At 42.8% G+C, this 25059-nt stretch overlaps 1 protein-coding gene across 1 annotated transcript in view; it reads right to left on the minus strand.

Moving 5' to 3' along the window:
- The window catches only part of MYCBP2 (MYC binding protein 2), a 1075853-nt gene that overhangs the window by 518266 nt on the left and 532528 nt on the right, over positions 1-25059 (minus strand). Inside the window, 2 exon segments of the mRNA XM_029603038.1 lie at positions 20930-20982; positions 24864-24951. Coding sequence (XP_029458898.1) covers positions 20930-20982; positions 24864-24951 — 141 coding nt within the window.

A 25059-nucleotide genomic window follows, 5' to 3' on the forward strand; every position in this document is an offset into this window, starting at 1 on the left:
TGAGTTAAGCTAGCGGACAAGGAAATCCGAATAGCAGAGGACCAAATGTGTTTCCACATAGCCGGAGTAATCGCGATCCCCAAATCGGAGGACCAGGACAGGGACAAAGCTCGGATACCAGAGCGGCAAGAATAATGTTTAATAAGTTTATAGATTCCAGAAGCCAAATGACCTCTAGGACCTTGTAAATAATAAAATTCCAACAACGGGGAAGTTTTAGTCAGGTTGAATTGACATAACTTGCTGTCAGAAAGCAAGGAACGCAACTGCAACCAAGCAAAAAATTGAGTTGGTGGAATACGGTATCTGGTGCGGAGTTGATGGAAAGACAGGAGTTTCCCAGAGTCCAACAAAGATGTTAAAAGCCAAATATTACACTGCTGCCAAATTGGCCAACTGAGCGGCTTCCCTCCTACCAGCAACATTTTATTCTTCCAAATTGGAGCCAAACCCGAGTTATTCCATCGAAGGGAAGTATCAGGCAATAAGGAATCAAATTCAGAAAAAGCTCTATGTAAAGAACGTAAAATAGGGTCATGAGCCGCATCAGGAATAAGATCCATACCAGGAAAACAAAACAAAGGGTAGGGAGCCAACCGATGGCGTTCAATGGAGACCCATCTAGGCGGTTCTGAAGATGGGGAGTCAACATCAAAAAAATGAAAACCTTGTTGTAAAATAAACGCTTGATGATATATATAAAAATCAGGAAAATTTACTCCCCCTTGTAGCTTGGGACATTTAAGTTTAGCAAGCGCAATACGAGGTGGTTTATTTTTCCACAGAAAAGACATTAACAATCTGTCAATTTTTTTGTAAAACTCTGCAGAAAAAAAAATGGGAAGCATAGAGAGGGTGTAAATTATTTTAGGGGCAATAACCATTTTAATTGTATCCAATCGTCCCCACCAAGTCAAATATAAAGGAGACCAACGTAATGTTAAGTCTTGCACTGTTTGCAAAATTTGGGTTTCCCCATGTCGTATCGTATCTAGGGGGTTGACAAAAAACCGTACCCCAAGATACTTCAAACTAGTAGTAACTTTATGAATAGAAAAGTGAGCAAAATCCAACGAGGAAGCAGCATAGTTCAGGGGAAGAAGCTCAGTTTTGTGCCAATTAATCTTGTATCCAGAAAGGGAAGAATAATGAGTAATGAGAGAAAATAAATGCGGAAGAGTAGACATAGGATTTTGTAAAAATAATAGAACGTCATCAGCATATGCAGAAAGTTTGAACATATCATGACCAATACAAATACCTGATATTTGAGCAGACTGACGAATAGCAGAGAGTAAGGGTTCCAAAGCCAGGTTAAATAAAAAAGGTGAAAGGGGGCAACCTTGGCGGGTACCACGGTGGAGAGAAAAGGGGGAAGAACGTTGCTGATTAATGTACAAAAATGCCGTGGGAGCTGTATATAGGGAACGTATCCAGTGTATAAAATTGGGTCCCAAACCAAACCATTGGAGAACATAAAATAAGAAGGGCCACTCAACGCGATCAAAAGCTTTTTCCGCGTCTAAAGACACCGCCACCATCGGATCAGGATCAGAAAAAGCCTCTTGATGAATATGAAAAAATAAACGAGTATTATTATTAATAAGGCGATTCCGTATGAAACCTGACTGATCAGAATTGATCAATAGGTGTATAATACGAGACAGTCGGGTAGCAAGAAGTTTTGTAAAAATTTTATAATCTGTATTCAATAAAGAAATAGGCCTGTAATTAGCAGGGTTGGTACTATCAGTACCTGGCTTTGGAATTACCACCATACATGCTTGTGAGAAAGAAAGAGATACATCTTGAGAGGAAGAAAAGGAGGAAAAATAAGCAAGCAATCTAGGTGCCAATAAGGGCCGGAAAGCTGAATAAAAATTAACATTAAAGCCATCAGGTCCGGGAGCCTTGTTCGGTGTTAAGGAAGCAATGGCCTGCTCAATTTCCGTCAAAGTGAAAGGTGCATCAAGGTGCGTCATCTGTTCAGGCGAAAGCACCGGGTGATCCAGTGAAGAGAAAAAGTCAGTAAATGAGGCAGATGTCGGAGAAATTTCCGATTGGTATAAAGAGGAGTAAAACGAACAAAACTCCTGCAAAATAGCTGTCGCATCAGTTAAGGGTTTTTTAGTGGATGACAAAATAGTAGTAATGCGTTGTGTATCCTTTTTCTTTGCTAAGTAAGAAGCCAAGAGGTGACCACACTTATTGTTCCCAGCATAGTATTTAGCTTTGGAGGAGAAAATTCCAAGATGTACACGGGAGCTGAGGAGTAGATTGTATTGGTATTTGGCTTTGAGTAAGTTCGTGAGGGAAACTGAAGTTGGACGATGGCAATGCGTTTGTTCAAGAACCTCAACCCGATGGTGAAGAGTTGCCAATTCCTCCTTCTGTACTTTATTACGACGAGCTGTATAACTGAGGATTTCACCACGAATTGTAACCTTAAACGCTTCCCATAAAGATGAAGGTGAAATATCCTCTGTATCGTTGAAAGAAAAATATTCAGCGATTTTTTGCTCAAGGAGCAACTTAAACTCAGCTTCCTCTAGTAAGGTCGCATTAAAACGCCATTGTTGATGAGACATGATAGGGGATCGCAAGGAGCAAGAAATAGTCACTGCAGCATGATCCGAGATTAATATAGGTGCAATATGTGCAGCATCAATTCGAGGCATTAGTGAAGTAGAGACCAAAAAAAAATCAATGCGAGAGTGAGAAGAATGCGGAGAGGAGTAAAAGGTGTAGTCCTTATCTGTTGGATGAAGTAAACGCCAAGGATCAGCAAAACCATAAGTAGCAGTAAGATGTCGAAGCGTTTTAGTAGAATTAGAGATGGTAAACCGTGCTGATGATTTCTTATCCAATGCAGGATCTAATACCTGATTAAAATCACCTCCCACAAGGCATTGAGTCGTATCCGAATGAAGTAGGTGTTTAAAAGTATCCTGAAAAAAAGACGGATTGTCCATGTTTGGTGCATAGAGATTAAGAAGAAGAAAAGTTTCATCCTGTAAGGAAAGTTGAATTAGGTTCCATCGACCATCAACATCCGCTAATTGCTGCAGGAGCGTCACAGGAAGATGTTTATTAATCAAGATAGCAGTACCTCGCTTCTTATGGACGGCAGGGCTGAAAAACACCTGGCCCACCCAGTCCTGTTTGAGCTTAAGAGATTCCACAGCTGAGAGGTGAGTCTCCTGAAGGAATGCGATATCGGTGTGAAGAGTCTTAAGGTAAGCGAGCACTTTTTTCCGTTTAATTGGATGGGAGAAGCCATTGACGTTAAGCGATGTCAGTATAAAAGAAGAAATCTTGGACGCCATGAGAAAAATGAACAAAAGATTAGGGACTTAATATGCCCTTCCATCATCTCCAAAGTTGAATCGAAAAATTGAAAAAAATAAAAATGTATAACTCGACCTGAGTTAATAGTGATATCCAATAGCTTTTGAAACTGATAAAGAAAAAGAACAGGAACAAAAAAACAAAAAAAGAGAAAAGAAAAAAATAAAACAATGAGCCAAAACACAGAAGCAAACCTTGCCATGACAGCGCAAGCCGTCTAACTTCAAAAAAATAATGAGCCTCGGGGCGAGCGAGATGGTCCCCAAGTCTCCCGCTCCAGTTTGAAACATGAACCAAAAAGTAGACCCAACGTAACAAAAAACTGAAAGAAAAATTAGAGAAGGCTTATTTCCAGCCATCAAGTCTATGCTTTAAGAAATCATAAACCGGTTGATACGGTGCGAGCAATAACCTCCCATAAGGTAATCGAGAGAAAAACCAAGGAGGGAAATATAATGAAACCCAAACAAAATCAGCTGGGAACTCAAGTTACCATGGCGGCCCCTGATTCTGACGAAAGGAGAAAATCTTCCAAATCTTGAGAAGTATGGAACATCTTAGTATGATTGTTGTAAGTTACTCTCATTTGTGCAGGGTACATTAAACCATATTTAGCCCCCAAAGCTTGTAATCTGGGGCGCAGCGCCAACATAGATTTGCGTTTGAGCGCAGTAGATTTTGCTAAATCCGGAACAAAAAGTATAACATTACCCTGATAATGGAGAGGTGCCTTGCTGCGAGCCACCGCAAAAATCTGAAGGACTTGAGGATAACGGAGAACTTTCAGAATCATAGGTCTCGGATACTTCAAGGAGTTGGGGGGCCGGGACGGAATCCGATGAGCCCTCTCAATCTCTAGCGGATGATCAAAAGAGATTTGTAATAGGGTAGGAATAAATTTCCCTAAAAATTGTAAGCAGTCCGTCCCCTCCACACCCTCCGGGATCCCTAATATACGGATGTTATTTCGTCGATTCCGGTTAGAAAGATCTTCAAAATCGGACTTGAGTTGCGCCATCTCTTTCGTTAAGCCAGCCAGTGGCGCAGTTGTAATAAGAAGGGCGGCAACCTGCGATTCAGTATCATCAAGTCGGTTCTGAAAACCGTCCATACGCGTGGTCATTATTTGTAAATCCGTGCGAATCGCTGTAGTTGTATCAATATTCACCTGGATCAGGTCTTTAAGTTGTTTCAATTCGGCCAAAACTAACTCCGCGGAGGCCATAGTTTTCGCAGCGCCCATTTTCTCTGGCGTGGGGGGATCCGGCTTGGAACGTTTCGTGCCAGCAGAGGCCGCGAACGCCGCTTCGATTTTCCCCGATTTCGAGGTAGCCATGGTAGAGGTATACAAAAGAAAACTAAAAATAGCCAGAAAAAAGAACTTGGGTCCACAACAAAGAAGAAAAACGGAGCGGGGACTCTCAGAGCCGAAGACTCAGGCGGCCATCTTGTGCGTCGCGCGAGAGCGCCCCCGGCTAACCTAATTTTTGTTTTTAAATCAAAATGATGTACAAGCAAAGTATGCCATCTGAGGATCCATGGGAGTGAAGAGTGAGTGCCTGCTCTTGAAATTAGCTTCAGGTGCCACCCACTCCAAATCAATCAAGCACTGCCTGATACAGAGGGGGGAAAAAACAGATGATCTTTTAATACTGACTATAATAGGATCCTGCCTTGCAGAAGCAATTTCTCCCTTTCTGAACTCATCAATAAACAAGATGTGCAGGGACTGGGAAATCAAGGAAGCCAGGTCATCTCTTTGAAAGAGTCGCAGCATAGACGAATCGTCCCCATGCTCATGGGGAGCATTCTCCTTCCTCCACTTCTATGTCACTCTCACCCTGTACAAACTCATTGATTTCATCAAGTGAATCCTTGGAAGGGAAAAAAATCATTTTTCTACAAATCACCTTTCTTCCTCCATCCTGGCCCTTTTCATGCCCTAGGAGCATGGGGAGCCTGACGGTCCAGATAGGCCAGGTATATTCAGTGGCATGGTCATGCCACTGAATATACCTGGCTATCTTAAAGATAGCTGGATAAATTTATCTGGCCATCTTTAGTGCAGGACTGAGGCCCGACCTCAACTGTGTCCAGATCCTGTCCCTCGCAGGTTAGAGGAAGAGGTAGGAAGTGCTCTGCTGTGCAGTTTGACAATAGCTGCTGGAATCCCCTCTGAAATGATTCCTATGGGAAAGGCCTCTGATGCAGTGTTGCTGGCTGCAGATCTTCCTGCTGAAATAAGGAGAAATTTTTACTTATCTGATAATTCCCTTTTCTTTAATGAAGACAGGTTAATCCACACCAGTGGGATGAACCTAAGCAACTCCCGAACAGGGCAGGAGGCTGCCCGCAGTCCGATCAATATTGCACATGTGAAGGCTGCATCGTCACAGGCCTACACATCCAGGCGGTAATGCCTGGAAAAGGTGTGTAAGGAAAACCAAGTCACAGCTGGTAAATCTCGACGGGAGACAACAATCTAATCGCCACCTATGACACTGCCTAAGCCCTAGTGGAATGAGCACTAACCTGACTAGGCAACAATTGCTCAGAATCCACAAACACGGCCATGATAACCTCCTTAATCCAGTGGGCTACCATAGCCCGCGATGCCAACTCATCCTGTTTACTCCCACCGTGGAGTATAAATAGCTGGTCTGTCTTCCTGAGAGGTTTAGAAGCCTCCACCTCATGATTATGCTGCTTGATTTCTAAGGTCCGAAACAGGCAGTATTCATCTACATCTCTCTCCCTGTCCAAGGAGACTGACTGATTCAAATAAAAATACAAGACCACCTTTGGCAAAAAGGATGGAACAGTTCACAAATGTGCTGCTACCAGAATAAATTGTAGAAATGATTCCCAGGAAGACAAGGATTGCAGTTCGGAAACACTGCACACAGAACAAATTGCCACCAGAAAAACAGTCTTCAAAATCAGTACCTCAAGGAGAGGCTATGCAGTGGTCAAAAGTTGGGACCCGTCAGAAAATACAGAACCAGATAAAGACTACACAAAGGCACTGGCAACTGCAAGGGAGGACAAAGATGCTTCACCTCTTAACAACTGGGCCACATTCGGATGGGCTGACAAGGATTCACCACGCACTAGACCAGAAACAGGCAAGAGCCGCCACCTGTACCTTCAAGGAATTAAGGGCTAAACTCTTAATCAACCCATCCTGCAAAAAATCCAAAATGAAAGGGATCTTAACTGAATGAGGATGAACACCTCTTTCCTCACACCAAGCCTCACTCGCCAAACCCATACATAGGCTAAGGAAGTAGAGAGCTTTCACACTCAAAGCAAGGGGAGTATCCACACTTCAGCAACCGATCCTTCTCAAGGGCCATACAGTAAGACAACACAGAGTCAGATCTTTGTGAAGAATAGGTCCGTGCTACAGCATATCCCTGTGCACCAGTAATCGGAGAGGAGAGTCTACCAGGAGCCTCCACAGATCAGCACACCATGGTCTCCTGGGCATATCTTGCGCCACCAGAAGCAACATTCCCGTGTATCTCTCGATCCTCCAAATCTATCTGCCCAACATGGGCCATAGGGGAAAAGCATATAGAAGCTTGCCTTCCGGCCACTCCTATACGAGGGCATCGATTCCCAAAGACTTCAGATCTCTCCAGCAACTGAAGAAGCGAGGAACCTTCACATTTGTGTGATGTCACCAGGAAGTCTAGAAACGGGAGGTCCCAGCAGCCCACTATGAGCTGGAATGCTTCGTTTGACAATTCCCATTCTTCTGGACCCAGACTCTGCTGAGAAGGTAGGCTCTTACATTGTCTTTTCCTGCAATGTGTGAGACTGAGATCTCCTGAAGATGTATTTCTGCCCATTCCATGAGTTGGGCTGTGACACTTGCTGGCTCTTGGTTCCTCCCTGGCAATTGATGTAAGCCACTGTCGTCGCACTATCTGACATTATTTGGACTGCTCGACCCTCCAAGCGGTCGACAAATCGCAAGTATGTCAGCTGAATGGTATAGGCTTCCAGCCGATTGATGCTCCAGAGAGACTATTCTGTGCTCCAGCGCCCCTGCACTGCCAGCTCCTGACAGTGAACCTCCCAACCCTGGAAGCTTGCATCCATTGCAAGTACTAGCCAATCTGGGGAACATCCTTCCTTAGATGATCTGCTTGCAACCACTACTGCAGTTGGATGCTGATCTCCATCAGTAAGTGAAGCCGTATCAAGTAGTCCTGATACTGTGGACTCCAACGTGCAAGCAGTGTGCGCTGAACAGGACACATATGCACCCTTGCCCATGGAACTACCTCTAGGGTTGCTGCCATCAACCTGAGCACTTGTAGCTAAGACCAAACCATCTGGCGTATTGTTTGTCAATAACTGCATCTGCGTCATCAGTTTCTGAATGCGGCTCTTCAGTAGGAACACTCTACCTTGTTTCATGTCGAAGTGAACACCGAGATACTCCAGTGTCTGGGATAGTTGAAATTGTTCTTGGCCAAGTTCACCACCCAACCTAGGTCCTGTAGCAAGGAGATCACCTTGCGCGAGACCTGAAGGCACTCTTTCATACCCTTGGCCTGATTTAGCCAATCGCCTAAGTATGGGTGGACCAGAAAGCCATCCTTTCTAAACACTGCCACTACCACCACCATGACCTTGGAGAAGGTTCTGGCTGCAGTGGCCAAGCTAAAGGGTAGCACTCAAAACTGATTATGTTTCCTCAAAAAAGCAAAATTCAGAAAATGTTGATGCTTCAGCCAAATGGAAATATGCAGGTATGCCCCTTGACAAATCCAGAGACTTAAGAAATTTCCCCAGTTGAACTGCCATTATCACTGAGCGTAAGGTTTCCATGAGGAAACGAGTCTCTCACAAATGACGGTTGACTCCCTTGAGATCCAGGATTGGACAAAAGGAACCCTTCATCTTGGATACAATAAAATAAATGAAATATTGGCCCATATTTACTTGTGACATGGGTACTGGGATCACAGCCCGCAGACATACTACCTGTCTCTTCTGCAGAGAGCTGCAGGGAGACACCATGAAAATGTACAGACGAATGCTGAGAAACTCCAGAGCAAAGCGGTCTCTTATCACCTCCAGAACCCACTGGTCTGACGTGATCTCGATCCACCTCCGAGAAAATAGAGGTGACCTTTATGGGGGGGGGGGGGGGGGGGGGCCGAGAGGCACCGCTGCATGAGCCAGTGCCCCGTATGGGCTGCCTGGGCCAAAAGGACTGAGACCTACCCAAAGGTCAAGTCCTTTAAGAAGCTGCTCCTCTGTAGGGTGGAAAGTGTTTGAAACCCCTAGCACGACCTCGCGTGCCAAATGAGTAGAGCGTCTGCTTTTTATCCTCGTGTAACAAGAGGAACCTGGGACTCACCCCACTTACTGGCCATTTTTCCATCTCACTCCTAAACAAGAGTGATCTTTAAAGGGCAATTTCGCAAGATTAGACTTTGAAATTGTATCAGTCGACCAATTTCTCAGCCATAGCCTATGCCTGGCAGCTATCACTGAAGCCACCCCTCTGGTGTGGACCAGGTCACAGCCCACATCTGCCAAAAAGGCGCTTCCGGTTCCATTAGTGCCCTGGAATTCAAACCAGATTCATCAACTTCCTGAGAGAGAAGCAGGCAAGTGCGAGCCACCAGGAAGCAGCAAGAGGCTATCTGCAAATTCATTGCTATCGCCTCAAAGGCCTGCTTAAGGATAGCCTCAATTCTCCTATCCTGTGCATCCTTCAATGTCGTTTCCCCTTCTACAGGGATAGTCATCTGCTTGGTGACAGCACACACCAGCGAATCCACTTTCAGAAAGTCCAACTGCTTTCTCGCCGCTGGATCCAGAGGGTACAGCACTTCCAAAGCTCGTCCACCTTTAAAATTAGCTTTCGGGGCGGCCCATTCAAGATCAATCAATTCTTGAATAGCATCCATAATGGGGAAGAAACATGATGCTTTATGCAAAGAAATTAAAATGGGATTTTTCTTTGGCTCAGACATAGAATCAGCACCCGGCACCCCCAGCATCTTCAATGTCTGGGAGATCAGAGTCAGTAACTCATCTCTATGAAACAAACGCAACATTTGTTCTATATGGCTTCAACCCTGGAGGAAGTCCCCATCTTCCAGGGAACAAGGATCGCCTTCATCATCAGTGCCATCTGGGTCCCAATCAGAGTGACCCGCAGCAGGTCTAGACATACTCTGATGATTACCCACGGCACCAGGCATGCAGGGATCCGCAACCTGCATTCCTGAACTTTATGGGTTGATTGGGGCCGCCGACAGTGCCTCTTGAAAAAAATTCCACCCAAGGAAAGGCAGAAGGATCCAAACCAAAACCAGGGGGGGGGGGCATCGGTCCTGCGCTCAATGAGTTACCTTCCCCTGCTGACAAACCAGTAGGGGATCCCCAAAACCAGGCAAAACTTCTGGAAATTCCCCCTCCGGTCCCATTCCTGCATCATGCTGGGAAGGGCCGGGCTCAGCAAAATCAGTTGGCGACAACTCTCCCTAAGCCTCCAAGCAGCGCTGACACAAGTTAGAGGGGACGCCAGGCTGTGATACCTGAATATGGCAAGCAGCACAAAGGGTAAGGTGCTTAGGCTTTTTTGCTACCGGCACCATGAATAAAAAAGCCGCTAACAGCACACTCCCAAAAATGTCTGACAATTGTGCGCCCAGCTATGCATCCGCACAAGCAAGCCTGAACAGAGCATTCAAAAAACAAGCTCTGCTCATTAAGTGCACACTAGAGATGCCCAAAAATATATGCACAAAATACACAGTCCAGGTAGGCACCCCACCTAAGCCTGAGTACCCACACGAGTGCCCACCCAGGTGTGCAAGCGCGAACCGATGTCACTGTTTCTTGGCAGACTTGAGCATATAAACGTATGCAAATGCCACCGTGGCCTACCATGTGATGTCTAAGCAAAGCCTGAGAATGGGGCACGGAGATTGGAAGAGGAATGTAATCCCTAAATTAGCTCCCCTTCTTTTTCATATTATCTTATTTTACTCTTTACCTGAGCTCAGCCCGTCCTGGTTGAGTACAGAGTCGTCTCTGGCTGTGGAGAAGGCAAAGGCCTTCATTGCTGCGCTCGGATTCCTGCACCTGCTAGCCTCTCAGCTGTTTGTCTCGCTACAGCTAAGCTCATACCGGAAAATCAGCTACTGGGCCAAGGCACTCTACTGAGGGAAGGATTCACAAATATCACCTCAGGAAAATTTGACTGAGGGAGGGACTATAAGGTATCACCACAGCAGAGTGGGGCAAATTAATTTCCTTCCTCTTTCTCCTTGCAAAATTATTATTTTTTTCTTAAAGTAATCCCCAGTAGGGAGATGCACGGCCACCATCTGCTAGAGACAGAGAATACTGGCAGACTGTAAGTGCAGGGATATATATATCCATATATATATATATATATATATATATATATATACACAGAGCAAAGCTGACGTCACGGAGTGTGTGTGTATATGTATATATATTATTTATTTATTTATTTAGCACTTTTATATACCGATTTTCCAGTAACAGAATTACTAATCAAGTCGGTTTACATTCTAAACAATAACATGACAAGAGGATGTCTTACAATAAACAGGAAGATTCAACTTGGATAAAAATAATTGGGGTTAACAACATAAAGCTACATCTTTAGTCATGATCATTGGTTGGCATTCAAACAGAAGCTGAAGTTAGGAATATATATATATATTTATTTATTTAGCAATTTTATATACCGATATTCCTGTAACAAGTTACAAATCACCTCGGTTTATATAACGATAACCATTGCAAAAGAACTGCATTACATTGAACAAGGAAGTAAAACTTGGATGCAAAACGGAAAGGGGTTGATCAGCAATTGAGAAGGACGAGCAATTTTTTGACAGGGGAGAAAGATGACTGGGAAGAGAACAGGGGGATAGGGAGAGGCAAAATGGTGTAATTGTAAGATCGACAGAGATCCGTGCGGATAGCTAGTGACAAAATTCTACTAGCTAAGCTGTGAGAAAATTAACAGGGACATTGGAGTTAAGAAAAGGCTTCTTTAAATAACCATGTCTTGAGTCTTTTCTTAGAGGTGGTTGAGCATTGTTCACGTCGGAAATCTGGTGGGAGCGAGTTCCACTGTGTTGGTCCAGATGTGGACCAACACAGTGGCCAACACAGGCCTACCCCATGTGACCAACACAGGCCTACCCCATGAAATAAGGATTTCATGGGGTAGGCCTGCAAGGTGTCTTTATATGCTAACCTCTTCGGTCTGGAGGAAAGGTGAGGTCGTAGTGGGAATTTAAGATCCAGTGGGGAGATGTTGTGAATGGCTTTATGGATGATTGTTAGTACTTTGTATAATATTCTGAATTTGATAGGGAGCCAGTGAAGATTCCGCAGTATGGGTGTAATATGGTCTCTTTTGTTACACACACACACACTCCGTTACGTCAGCTTTGCTCTGTATCCATCTGCTGATAGAGGTGCATAAACCACTGGTGTGGATTAACCTGTCTGAATGCTAAGAAAACTCGCCTGAGCCTTTGAACAGTCTTGGCAATACTTTAAAGTCTTCCAGAAGAAATTCTGGAACAGACTTTGGGATCAAACTCAGACCTCTCAAGAAAGACAGATAAATAAATTCAATAAGGCGCTGAATAAAGCCAGAGCATGGAAGAGGAATCTAGAGGATCTGACCTTCTCAACCAGCAAAAAAATAGCCAAATTAGCCAAAGCCCTGCAATGTAAAGATGGCCGCTGCAGGACCCACAGTTTTAAGAGGGCCACCATGGTACCTGCAGCTATCTCACCGGTGGGAGAAAAAGAAAACATCTAGACCTGATGGGCCCAGGTCCTTAAAGCACCTGAACCATTTTCAGGAACCCCCGCCCGTAGGTCAGAAAATGCAATACGTTTTTGAGCAGTACATCCCTGCATGCTGCAACTGTGCATCCTCTGCCAATTATGGCAGGAACCAGCCACTCATGCACTCTGCTTTTGCACCTTGCTGAAGCAACCATCCTCTCATGGCAGGAAACAGCCTCATATGCTCCCAGTGGTCAGTCCCGGTCAACAGCTGTCACTGTGCTCCAGTCCACCAATCTTTTTTTTTTTTTTTTTTGCTACTTTATTCACTTTCAAAACAAAATGCTTCACTTTTTTTATTTTTTTTTATTTTTAAGAAATGCCAGCCAAGGGGCCCAAAAACAGAAAGTAAAAGGGGAGGGGGGGAGAGAATAGGGGAAGGGGGGCATTTAGAAAATAAAATAAAGCATTCCCAAAATCTTACTAGTTGCACTCAAAACTCCCATGCTCCTGTCACTGCAGGAGCCATTGCAATTTATGATTATTGGACTCTGGACCATGCTCGACCAAGGAGGAGAGTACTTGGTACTTGACTGTCACCTTGGGAGCAGCTCTCTGCCAGAGGCCTAGCCAGCCTTAGTCCACAACATGGAATTGTTTGTCTACCATTTGCTGGAGATAGAGAATACTTGCAGGCTGGTGTCAGCAAGGATGCTTATAAGGAGTGACATCAGTGAGCCTGTTGATCCCTGTTTCCAACTGCTTCTGGGCCTGCATAACTCCACTGGTATGGACTGGACTGACTGGATGAAGAGGAATATCATATTGCCTTTATTTTGAGCCATGGTACAACAGCACCTTAAGTACTGTGTGCAGAGAAGGATGATAAAAATGATATAGGGATGGAACATCTCTCTCATGATGCCATGAAACTAACAACCGCAGATTCAAAACAAATTGTAGAAATTACTTTTCAATTCAGCAAACTGTCAAACTGTGGAATCTGTTTTCAGAGAATGTGATCAAGGCGACTAGCATAACAGGGTTTAGAAGAGGTTTGGCCAATATCCTGGAAGAGAAATCCATAACACATTAGCCAGGTAGACTAAAGACAGCTACTGCTATCTCTGGGAGTGAGTAAGGGAAATTAGACTATGGGATCTGCAGGACACTTGCAACCTGGATTGGCTACTATTGGAGACAGGATGTTGGGTTCAACTGACCTTGGCCTGACCCGCATGCAATTCTTATGTTCCTCCAATATTTGGGGAATCCAATAATAAAATCTACCAGAAAATATAAATATACATAGAACAAACAGCAACTACTTGTAGCTATAATATGAGAACACTATGTTGACCGATGTATCCAGAGAACTAAGATGCAACAGATAGAAAGGATTCAGATAAACCTTATTTTATATACATATCACTCAAAAACCGGGTCAGCTGACTAGTTAAAAAAAAAACCCAACAACTTATTTTCCTTATAAGGCAAGCAGCTCTCATAGTTACACATATGGGGGCTCGCTAATGAAGGCTTCTCTTCTAAGGTAACAAAGGAACTAAAAAAACAGTGGAGTGGAGTGGAGTAGCCTAGTGCAGCAATTCTCAAACAGTGTGTCGCAACACACCAGTGTGTTGCCAAGCAGCGGCAGGTGTATCGCGTGCTACCGGTCTCCCGCTGCTCTTCCCTCCTCTTCCTTCACCGAGCGAGAGAGGGACAGTCTTCCACTGCTGCTGTTGCTGCCTGTGCTATCAGCATGTTCAAGTCTGGATGGGAACGGCAGCAGTATTAGTGGAGGCTGGCAACTGCGGCTGGGCCTTTTCTTCTTCCTGCACCTGCCCCGGAACAGGAAGTGATGTGCAGTGGGGTGCGTGGGAAGAAGAAAGAGCCATGCTGCATGGAAAAATAGCGGCGGCAGCAGTGGCCCCGGGCAGTAGCGTGGGCCCAGAGCAAAATCAGAAGCAGCCAGAAATCTGCGCAGGAGACAGCAGAATCAGCCTCCCGTGGCCGATGGGATTCTTCTTTCTTGGCCTGCGGGGGCTAGAGGAGGAGGCTACTGCAGCTACCATTTGTGCTGGGGGGTGGGGGGGCAGAAAGTGAGAGCCAGCCAGCCAGCCTGTCTGTAAGTGAAAGAATGTATGTGTGATTGAGAGTGTGTATGTGTGATTGAGAGTCTGTGTGAAAGTGAGAGCATTTGATTGAGATCATCTATGTAAGTGTGAGAGAGAGAGCATGTCTGTGATTGAGAGAAACTGGTCAGAGAGGTGATGTGTGTGTTTATAGGAGAGACAATGGAAGTGACTGGTCAGGGAGATGACTGGTGTGTGTGTGTGTGTGTGTGTGTGTGTGTGTCTGAGAAAGTGATTAAGGGAATGAGAAGCCTGTGCATGTGGAGAGAGCTAGCATAGGAGTGAGAAACCTGGGTGTGTGGGTGTGTGTGAGACACAGCATGGGAGTGAGAAGCTTGTATATGTAAGATAGAACATGGAAGTGGGATGTCTGTGTGTGATTGAGAGACAGAAAGAGAGAGAGACTGTTTGGGAAGGTGACTGGTGTGTGTGTGTGTGTGTGTGTGTGTGTGTAAGAGAAAGACCGGTCAGGAGATGATTGATATTTGAGAGATAGAAACTGGTATGTGAATGTGACTGGTGTGTGTGTGTGACTGAGAAAGAAAGTAATTTTTTTTTTCTTTTATATACCGATCTTCTTGCATTGGATACAAATCAAACCGGTTTACAGTGAAACAAACAAAACTTGCCTGTGAGCAATTATATAGAACAAATAAACAAAACACATCAAAAAACTTTGAGAAACATGGTATGAGAGTTAAATAATAAAGTAAACAATTTGAGTTACATAGCAATGAAGTTAAAATAAGTGATCGATTACCTAAGAACAGTTTGGGCAGGTTGCAGAAGGGGTGATCAAACGATAGATGGAGTGCAAGTAGCTTGAAAGAGAGAAGAGACGTGACAAGCAGGACCAGAGGGGATCAGTGGCCCTTATCGAGGGATAAAGGGTGAATAGAGACTATGAGAGTGTATTTGAGAGCAAATTATAACATGACATATTTGAAAGGGGAATTAGAAGGAAAATTTGAGACAAAGGTGAGAATGTATCGGTTAACATGCGGGTTCTGGAAATGCTAGGCTGAATAACCATGTTTTGAGTTTTTTCTTGAAAGAGATTGGACATGGGTCTTGTCGGAGATCCGGTGGGAGAGAGTTCCATTGAATAGGACCTGCTGTGGAAAGGGCCCTATTCCTTAGCGAAGTTTTAGCTTATGGGACAAAAAGGGTGCCTTGGTATGCTCTTCTTATCGGTCTGGTGGAGTTGTTAGTGCGGAACTGGAAGGTGAGATCCAATGGGGCTAGGTTGTTTAAGGTTTTGTGCATGATGGTTAGGACTTTGTCGAGAACTCTATATTTAATAGGGAGCCAGTGGAGGTTATAGAGGATGGGTGTGATGTGGTCCCTCTTTTTTGAGTTCATCAAGATCCTGGCGGCTGAGTTCTGTAACATCTGTAGTGGTTTAATGGTGACCGCAGGGAGCCCGAGCAGCAATGAGTTACAGTAGTCAACTTTGGTGAGTATGATTGATTGTAGAACCAGGCGGAAATCATGAGTGCAGGAGGGGTTTTAGCTTTTTGAGAACTTGTAATTCGAAAAAGCACTCCTTAGTTGTATTGTTTACAAATCTTTTGAGGTTAAGCTGGTTGTCCAGGAGCACACCTAGATCTCTAACAAACAACATGTTTTTGAGGTTGTCTGGAGTTGTTGAAGGGGAGTTAGGGATAGAGTGGGTGTCTTCCTGTGGTTGATCCATAGGGAGAGTGGTTGTCTCTCTAGTAAAGAGGGTGTCTTCATGGGAGATGATGAGGAATTTGGTCTTGTCTTTGTTGATGACTAGGTTAAGTTTCGAGAGTAGTGAGCTGATTTCCTAGAAGCAACCGTCCCAGAATTTTAGGGATTTTTGTAGAGACTCCTTAATCGGGATGAGAATTTGAACATCATCCGCGTGTATGTAATGCTTGATTTTCTACTTGGACAGGAGGAGGCAAAGAGTAAGAAGATATATGTTGAAGAGGGTAGGTGAGAGGGCAGAACCTTGAGGGACTCCCAGGTTAGAGCTAATTGGGTGTGATTCTTTGTTATTGATTTTTACCTTGAATGATCTGTTGCTAAGAAATGAACGGAACCAGGCGAGAGCGGTGCCAGAGATATCAATGTCTATGAGCCGGTCAAGAAGGATTTCATGGTTGACCGTATCGAAGGCTGCTGAAAGATCAAGGAGAATGAGTAGGTGAGGTGACTTTTGTCCATGTTCAAGATGATGGAGTCCGTGAGAGAGATTAGAAGTGATTCCGTGTTTAGGGATTTGTGAAATCCATATTGTGAAGGTGCCACGGTCTTGTGTTCCTCCAGGTATTCTGTGAGTTGTTTATTAACTGTTTTCTTCATAATCTTGGCCATGATGGGTAGGTTGGCTATGGGACAGAAGTCAGCCGGGTCCGAAGTTGATAAATTGGGTTTTTTTAGGAGAGGTTTCAAGATAGCCTGCTTTAGCGGGTCGGCAACTAGTCCTTGGGTAAACGAACAGTTGATGATTTTAGCGATGGGTTTCACAATGGTCTTTGGGATTGAGATGAGGAGGTTCGATGGGATGGTGTCCAGTGGATGGGATGAGGGTTTGAGTTTCTTTAGGATATTTTCAACTTCGAGTGATGAGGTAGTCTCGAAGGATTCTAACCCTGCGATCTGTTGTGATACTGGGGCCAACGAAAGGGGGATAGGGGGGTTGGGGGTGGCAAACGGTCTGGTGAGATTGATAATTTTGTTCTCAAAGAAGGGGGCCAGTTCTGTAGCTTTGAGAGCTTGGTCGTCCGGAATGGACGGTGGAGAGGGTTTGGTAAGCGCGGAGATGTAGGAGAAAAGAGCTTTGGAGTCGAAGACGAAATGGTGAATTTTTTTGGCGAAGAAGTCTTTCTTTGTTTTGAAGATGGTGTTCCTGTAGTTGTTGAGGGTGGATTTGTAGCTTGCTAGAGTTGTGGGTGATGGGTTTCTGCGCCAAATATGTTCTTTGTTTCTGAGGTCTAGCTTGATGGCCTTCAGTTCAGGTGTGAACCAAGGTTTTTTGTTGTCCTGGGCCTTGTGAAGCACACCTTGGTGGTGGTTAGAGGGCAGGTTTGGTCTGCGACTTTGTTGGTGATATAATGCCATGAGGTGATGGCTGTGTTAGCATCTGAGAGATCGAGCTGTGGGAGTTCCTTGGCAAGCTGTTTACTTAAAACGCCCGAAGAGCATGGTTTCCTAAAGTGAACCGTGGTTTTAGGGTAGGAGTGTCTGCTATCTTGAGGACCGTAGTGATGATTTGGTGGTCAGACCAGGTTACTGGAGTGCAGGTTGGGGAGGATGAGAGAGAGATGCCTTCGTTCATGAATATCAGGTCCAGTGTATGACCTGCCTTATGAGTTGGGTTGTTAATGATCTGTTTGAAGCCCATGTGCTGAAGTGAAGATAGGAGAGTCTCACAGTTAGTGGAGCGTAAGGCCAAGTCTACATGTAGGTTGAAGTCTCCCATTATTAATGCAGGGGAGTCATAATTGATGTGTTTGGCAATGTATTCTATGAGGGGTGATGGGTCGGTTTCGAGATTTCCGGGAGGAGATTAGATAAGGCATATTTGGAGCTGTTTGGATTTGAAATACACACATTCTAGGTTGGAAATTTGATTTGATTGTTGAGGCCTTTCTTAGCTGCAAGAAGAAGTTCACCTCCTCTTTTTTTAGGTCTGGGGATTGAGAATATGTCATAGATTTGAGTGGGAAGTTGATTTATAAGAACTGAGTCCGTGGGTTTTAACCAGGTTTCTGTGATGGCACAGATGTCTGGAGTGGCCTCAGAGATAGCCCCTCTTGTGCGGCTGTTGATTGGATGGCGAGGGGATCCGCCTCGATTTGGCTGGAGACCAGAGGGCCGGCTCAAGGGGCCTGAGGAGCGTCTCGGAGTGATCGGACGGAACGACGTTGCGGTCTCGTGGTCGGTGGCCGCCCTGCTGTGGGAAGGCATGCAGGTAAGGAGGCCTTACCCCGGCGGGACTGGAGCGCAGGCCAACCCTGCTGCGATCGGAGGTGAAGAGAGGGAAAGAAGCCGGTAAGAAGCTGGATTTAAAGCACCTCTTGTGTTGCCGTTGATTGTTGGTGGGGAATGAGAAGCCTGTGTATGTGGAGAGAGCTAGCATAGGTGTGAGAAACCTGGGTGTATGTGAGAGACAGCATGGTAGTGAGAAGCCTGTATATGTAAAATAGAACATGGAGATGGGAAGCCTATGTGTGTGTGCATGAGAGAGAGAGACACTGTTCGGGAAGGTGACTGGTGTGTGGGTAAGAGAAAGACTGGTCAGGAGATGATTGGTGTTTGAAAGACAGAAACTGGTCATGGGGGTGTGACTGGTATATGTGTATGTGAGAGACAGAGAGACTGGTCGTGGGTGCATGCGTACAGAGCTTCAGCCACTACTGCTTCTGGTGTGTGCTACTAGCCTGCATGGAAGAGGAGTAAGAGAGCTGCTGGAGGAGGTTAGTAATGGTGGTTTTTTAAGTTTATTTTTCTTGATTGACTGCCATTTTAATAACTGAATATTATGTGATGTGCCTGCTGTTTTGAAATATTTTATTGGTGTTTGGAGAATTTTAAATAATTTTTTATGAGTTTTTAATTGTTGGATATTATTCTGTTCATAGTTGTTAGGAAACAAATACACAACTAAATGTTTCACAACAGGAGGTATATTGGCATTCATTGCCTGATTTAATATTTGTTGTGTGGCTTTTCATAGGTAGGGTTGTTACTGTTTGAGTGCATTCCATAATACAGGTGTAACTGTATGCAGATTAGTTGATGTGCATTACTGCAGATCCTGGGAGTATGTTAGGTCGGTTCTGTATATGTGACAGAGGTGAGGTATTTTACTAGCATGTAAACATTTGTTTCAATCTTATTTATTGTATTTTCTCAAGAGGACATGCATTGGTGATAAACTGCTGTCTTTTCATTAGTAGGGCTATTGGGTCTGGTAGTAGGAGTTTGTGTTGCTGTTACTGAGATGACACGAATCAGAATATCATTTTTGTACAGTGAGTTGTACAGGGAATGTTATAATTCTGCTTTACATCCATAATTGTGGGTCAGGGGGGTTCCTGTGGATGCAAACTGTACTTTTACATTTAGCCCTATGATGGTCATGTGTTCAATGTGTCACACATGTGAGAACCATCTGTCAGGTGTGTCCCGACAGAATAAAGTTTGAAAACCACTGGCCTAGTGGTTAGAGCAGCAGGCTATGAACCAGGAGACCAGGGATCAAGTCTCACTGTTGCTTCTTGTGACCTTGGGAAAGTCACTTTACCCTCCATTGCCTCAGATACAAACTTAGATTGTAAGCCCTGTGGAGATTGGGAAATACCTATAGTACCTGAATGTAATCTGCTTTGAAGTGCTGAAGAAAAAAAAAGTCGCAAAAAGTGGAATATAAAAATAAAATAAAAAAACAGCAATCACCTCACCAAAAGAATGAAAGAATTCTTTTTGGTGGGTTAAAGTCCCTTACTTAAAACAAAGCAGGAATACAACCCTAATTGAAAGAATGAGCTCTAAGTGGCTGGAGCTGTGCTCTAACTCTCAAAGAGACAGCCAAACCATTTGAAGCATGTAGATTACACATTTTAGAGAGGATGATTTAATGCATTTTATATCATCTGGTGGTTTCCCTAACACAGCCCTAGGCGGGTGGAAACGCTGTCAGCATCAGAATTTCAACTATCAAGGAGACCAAGTTAGTTTTGACTTTGATTTTTTAAGCATTTTATTTATTTATTTATTTATTTCTTGATTTTTCTAAACCGATGTTGGTATAAACCTTCACACCGGTGTACAATGTTTCTTTATAATAAAATCAACAAAATACAATAGTACATAACGACGAGGAAAACAATCATAAAAATCTAAGACTAACTTAAAATTAATTGTACAAAGGAATTTGAATAAGAACTAAACTGTAGGTATGCCAAATAAAATAACATTAAAAATGTAAAATAAAAATGTTAAACATCATTAGTAAAATAACAAGTATCTTTTTGAAGTCAATAAGATTGCAATATTTGAGTTTGGCAGTGGAAATGGTTGGTGGTTAATGTTGCATTGAAGCTCTCATCAACTCACAGTTTCCAGTTTGTCACTGTAAATTTCAACTAGATTTTAACCACCAAGGTAGATTAAGTTTTCAAATCTCGATTCTTCAAGCAAGATTGAATCATTTTTTAAATTAATAAGATTGTAAAATTTGAATTTTAAGATTTCAAACAAGAAAACACACGTAATTGTTTAAGAATATATGGACACAGTTTTTATAAAAACTTATTGGGTTTCAAATCATTTGAAAATATTAGAGAAAAAAATAATTTGTAGGGTTTTTTTTAACTAATGATGGTGCCTTAGTCTCCTGATCACAAGCAATTAATTGCCAAGATCAGGCATCTGATCCTCCTATGAGAGCGATTACCAGTGCGGTTGAGCATGCGTCGCTGAGGGCTTTTTTCAATTTATCTTTTCAATAGTCACTCAGTTTTCTCTTTTCATTTTGAATATATTATATTAAACCAACAATCTAACAAAGAATTTCATTTGAGAAAGTGTATGTGTGTAAAAGCTATTTACCACATCACGATCCAGAGAACTAGGCAAAACCACAGCAACTACAATACCTGCAAAGCTGCCTCTTCAAGAATCTCAAGATCTTCTTCTAGCTCATTACCCGCTGTTAAAAAGAAGACAAAACAAAAACCAATAATATAGAAATAGTAATAAGATTTGTCTAAACCAGGGTTTCCCTATGGGTCAGGACCCTATATGGGGTCACATAACCTTTGGCTGATTGGCACAACGTTCGCAAATGCCAGCGCTTTTCAGAGGCATTACTAGAGGAAGTCAGCATTGGGTCTGTGAGTCAGCTTGCACTCACAGGCTTGCAGTGGGATTCCACCCTTGCATGACTTTCTGTGGTAATAGGAAGCCCTGTGTGAGGAGAGATTAGGGCTGCTCCTGGGCCTGTGAACTTGCACTGGCTCACAGACCCTATGTTGATTTTCATTACTAATGCTGCTGCCACTCACAGATGGCTTAGGACCAGCCCTGAGGGGAGGGATGTGTGCAGAGTCTGATAGCGATTGCCACTGCTCCCATCTCCTCACCTACCATTGAACATACCAAAGAGAAAGATTTTGGTGCCCTCTCTTCTCACCAGATATGATCATCTTTGGCTCAGATCCCAAAGGAAAATATTTCCACTACTTTGGCCAGGGGGGATGTTTAGAGGAGCGGCTGTTTGAAGGGAGGAAGCAAATGCAGGAGGGTTTTGAGGGATCAATCAATTGGAGAAGGACTGGCTGTGAAACGGAGAATAAAAACATTAACTAGGGGATGTAAGAGAGGATATGAGGTATGAAGGGATCAGCTGAGGAGATGTGAGAGAGAGTAGGAGGTGAGTGAGAGGATGGGGGTTGATATTGAGGATGGGATGTGAGAGGAAGGGGATAAGAAAGGCTTAAGGGTGAGAGAGGCTCATCTTAGCGGATGTTCAAAAGGGCTGGAAGGGGTGAAAGAGTGGGGATCAGCTAGAGAGGGCAGAGGTTGAGAGAATAGGTCCGCTGGAGAAGAGGTCCTCTGGAGGGAGTGAAGGTTGAGACGGGATCAACTAGTGTGCGGAGAAGATGAGTGACTGTTGAAAGGGGATTGTACCACTGCTAGCTTGTTTTGGTCATCTTCTGAGTTCATGTGAATTTTCAAATGTTAAAGTGGGTCACATTAGCTAAAGGTTTGGGAAGATCTGGTCTAAAGTAAGTGTGTCCACCTCTGGTCCAAAAGGGCTACACAAGCAGGTATATGTTTCAAGATTGACAAAATATTCAAATTAGCCCAATTTTTTCTTCAGAGTATTGAATGGGAACACTACTTGCAACCCTGGAATAACAGCTGACTGTGCCTGATCTTAATATCAGCCCTTATAGTTCAATAACAAGATTACTAGGTCCAGAAGCTAAGGTTGAATCCTTGACAATTGGTTCAACTGTTCATAAGTTTCAAACATGCACTAATTCAATCTTTTTATTTGTGTTACAATATGTCCTATATACAACTGTATGCAAAAGTTTAGGCAACCCTGGCCAAATGGTATGTTTCAATGAATCTCTGTGTGTGGGCACCTGTTCATCTGATTCATTACTAATTTTTTAAAAAAGGTTTCTAATAAGGCCTAAAATATTGACTCATTTTCAGTCAGCCAGGTGACGACAATTCTATTATTGAACAAATACCCTGACCTTCTAAACCTTTCAGGTTGTGACTGTTGTTGTCCTGTCTACTTTCAACAACCATGGGTTACTCTAAGCAGCTGTCTGAGCATTTGTAAGTGATAATTCACTCTTACAAAGCAAGGGAAGGCTATAAAAAAAAAAGATCTCTAAATGCTTCCAGCTAGCAATTTCGATTGTCAAACATTGTTAACAAATGAAGTTACTAAAGCATCCTGGGTGGTTGTAGTCAAACAGTTCCATTTTCATTTCATCAGTCCAAAGTACTTTGTTCCAAAAAGTTTTAAGACTTATCAAGATTTTGTTTTGTGTACTTTACACAATGACTTCTGTGATGAGGTCACAGAAAAGGTTTCCTTCTGATAACTCTCCTGTGCAAATCATTGTTGTTTAACCAATGCTATACTGCAGACTTGTGGATAACTATGCCACTGTCAGCTAGACCCCTTCAACAAGTCATTTGGTTTTGTTTACAAATATGACCAGTTTTCAGACAGTTCTATCAAATTTTTCTTGGTCTTCCAGATCTTTACTTGACCTCAGCAGTTCCATGTAACTTCTGTTTCTCAACAATATTTCTAACGGTTGAAATTGCTAGCTGGAAGCATTTAGAAATTGTTTTTTTAATACCATTCCCTTGCTTTGTAAGTGTGAATTATCTTCATTTTCAAATGTTCAGAAGCTATTTTGAGGAGCCCATTGTGGTTGATAAGCAGAAGAGTCACAATCTGAGATGTCAGAAGGGTCAGAGTACTTGTTTAATCATGGAATTGTCTTCACCTGACTAACTGAAAGCCTAACGAGTCAATGAGTATGGAAACCAACATCAAAGTCTTTAAGAAAGGAGTCATAACATGGCTTTTTAACAAAGCATTTAATAACAGGCATTTTACAAGGAGACGGGAGAATAGAAATTATTCAGGAATAAGCAGATAAACACCGACACACAGTACTTATGACAATACAGTAGAGTAGTCTATGAACCCCACATCACAACTAGCATATTGATAACACTATGTATAATAAATTTACCCGTAAAAGTACTTTCAGTACACTCTGTCATGACCCACTTCTCTAAAAATTATTTTGTCTAATGATATATTGTAACCGAACCTGTGACGGGCACCTGTTAGAATGTACTATAGTACACTTTTACTTACATTAAATATGTGCCTACATGTAAACCGTTGCGATGGTATATAACTTAGCAACGGTATAGAAAAGATTTTAAATAAAAATAAATAAATAAAGATGGTGTTTTTACTTTTATTTATATTGTTTTAGTTATGATTTTATTTTCTGATGTATAGTTTTTTAAATCTTTATTTCTATTTTAGATATTTTAAGCAAAATGGATAATATGTAACTAGATTTTAAATGTTTATTTTAACCTGAGATGTAAACATGATATGTTTTTACATGAATGCTGGTATACAAAAACAAACAAATAAATAAATAAATAAAAAGCATAATGAATCAATGGGAGACCAAACTTTTGAACATGCCGTATTCCGGTAACTTTTTTTTATTTTAAATCTGTCAAAATCAACAAATAAATAGTAATTTTGTATTTAAAATTGAAGAAACATGTTGTGTTTAACTCTGTTCCATGCAGAGGTTGTCTGCTTCTGGTCACTTAAAGATTAATTGAAATATACAATTTAACCATGGGCACCTAAACTTTTGCATACAACTGTATGTATGTGCACTTTTCAAAGTAAGGTTTTAAAATGCCAAGCATCTCTTTTAGCATCTCTTGTCTGTATACACTGAACCACCAGCTTGCATCTCTTCTTGAAAGCATAACAGTTTCTCCTTCACTTATTTTTCCATAGACCAAATTCTAGAGGAGGAGTCTAAGCAGTATTACACACTGAACCTTTGGGTCTATAAACTAAGCCAAGACTCACTAGGAGAACTGGAACATGTGTTATAGTGGGGGGGGGGGGGGGGGGAGAAGGAAAACAGTTTTTGATCCATGTACAATGTAAACCTACACTTTGAGAGTGTTGCAGCATCCCTAGTTCTAACACTTATATGCTCTACTACACCTTCTCTCCCTGTGTTCAAATACCATGAAAAAACTTGGCAACATGGATTCAGATGTTTATCTGAAAAGTAGTAATTAAATTCAAATGAAATTCTGTGAACATGGAGGTGAGAATTCTCTATTTCACACTCATCAGGATGCTGCTGTGAAGCTGCATGATCTTTTGTATTGATAGCTTCCATGCCTATTAAGCACTGCCAGTTATAGAAAGGTCTTTTCTACAAATGACTTGCAATAAAGAAATATTAAAATACATGAACTGCTCCCCACATATCTTACCAATGGGAAGTGCAAGGTCCTTTTTCATCAAAGCTGCTGCACATACTCCTCCAAGATTAGCCAGCTCCTTTTCTAGCTGAATAATACCCTGCAAAAATCCAAATAAATATAAGATAATTTTCCACAATATTGATTTGCTAGAGTTCCTGCGTTTCATGACTAACTTCTCAAATTGAAAGTGCACAATTGTGTACTT

This window comes from Rhinatrema bivittatum, chromosome 5 (genome assembly GCF_901001135.1).
Source record: "Rhinatrema bivittatum chromosome 5, aRhiBiv1.1, whole genome shotgun sequence".
NCBI classification, from domain to species: Eukaryota; Metazoa; Chordata; class Amphibia; order Gymnophiona; family Rhinatrematidae; genus Rhinatrema; species Rhinatrema bivittatum.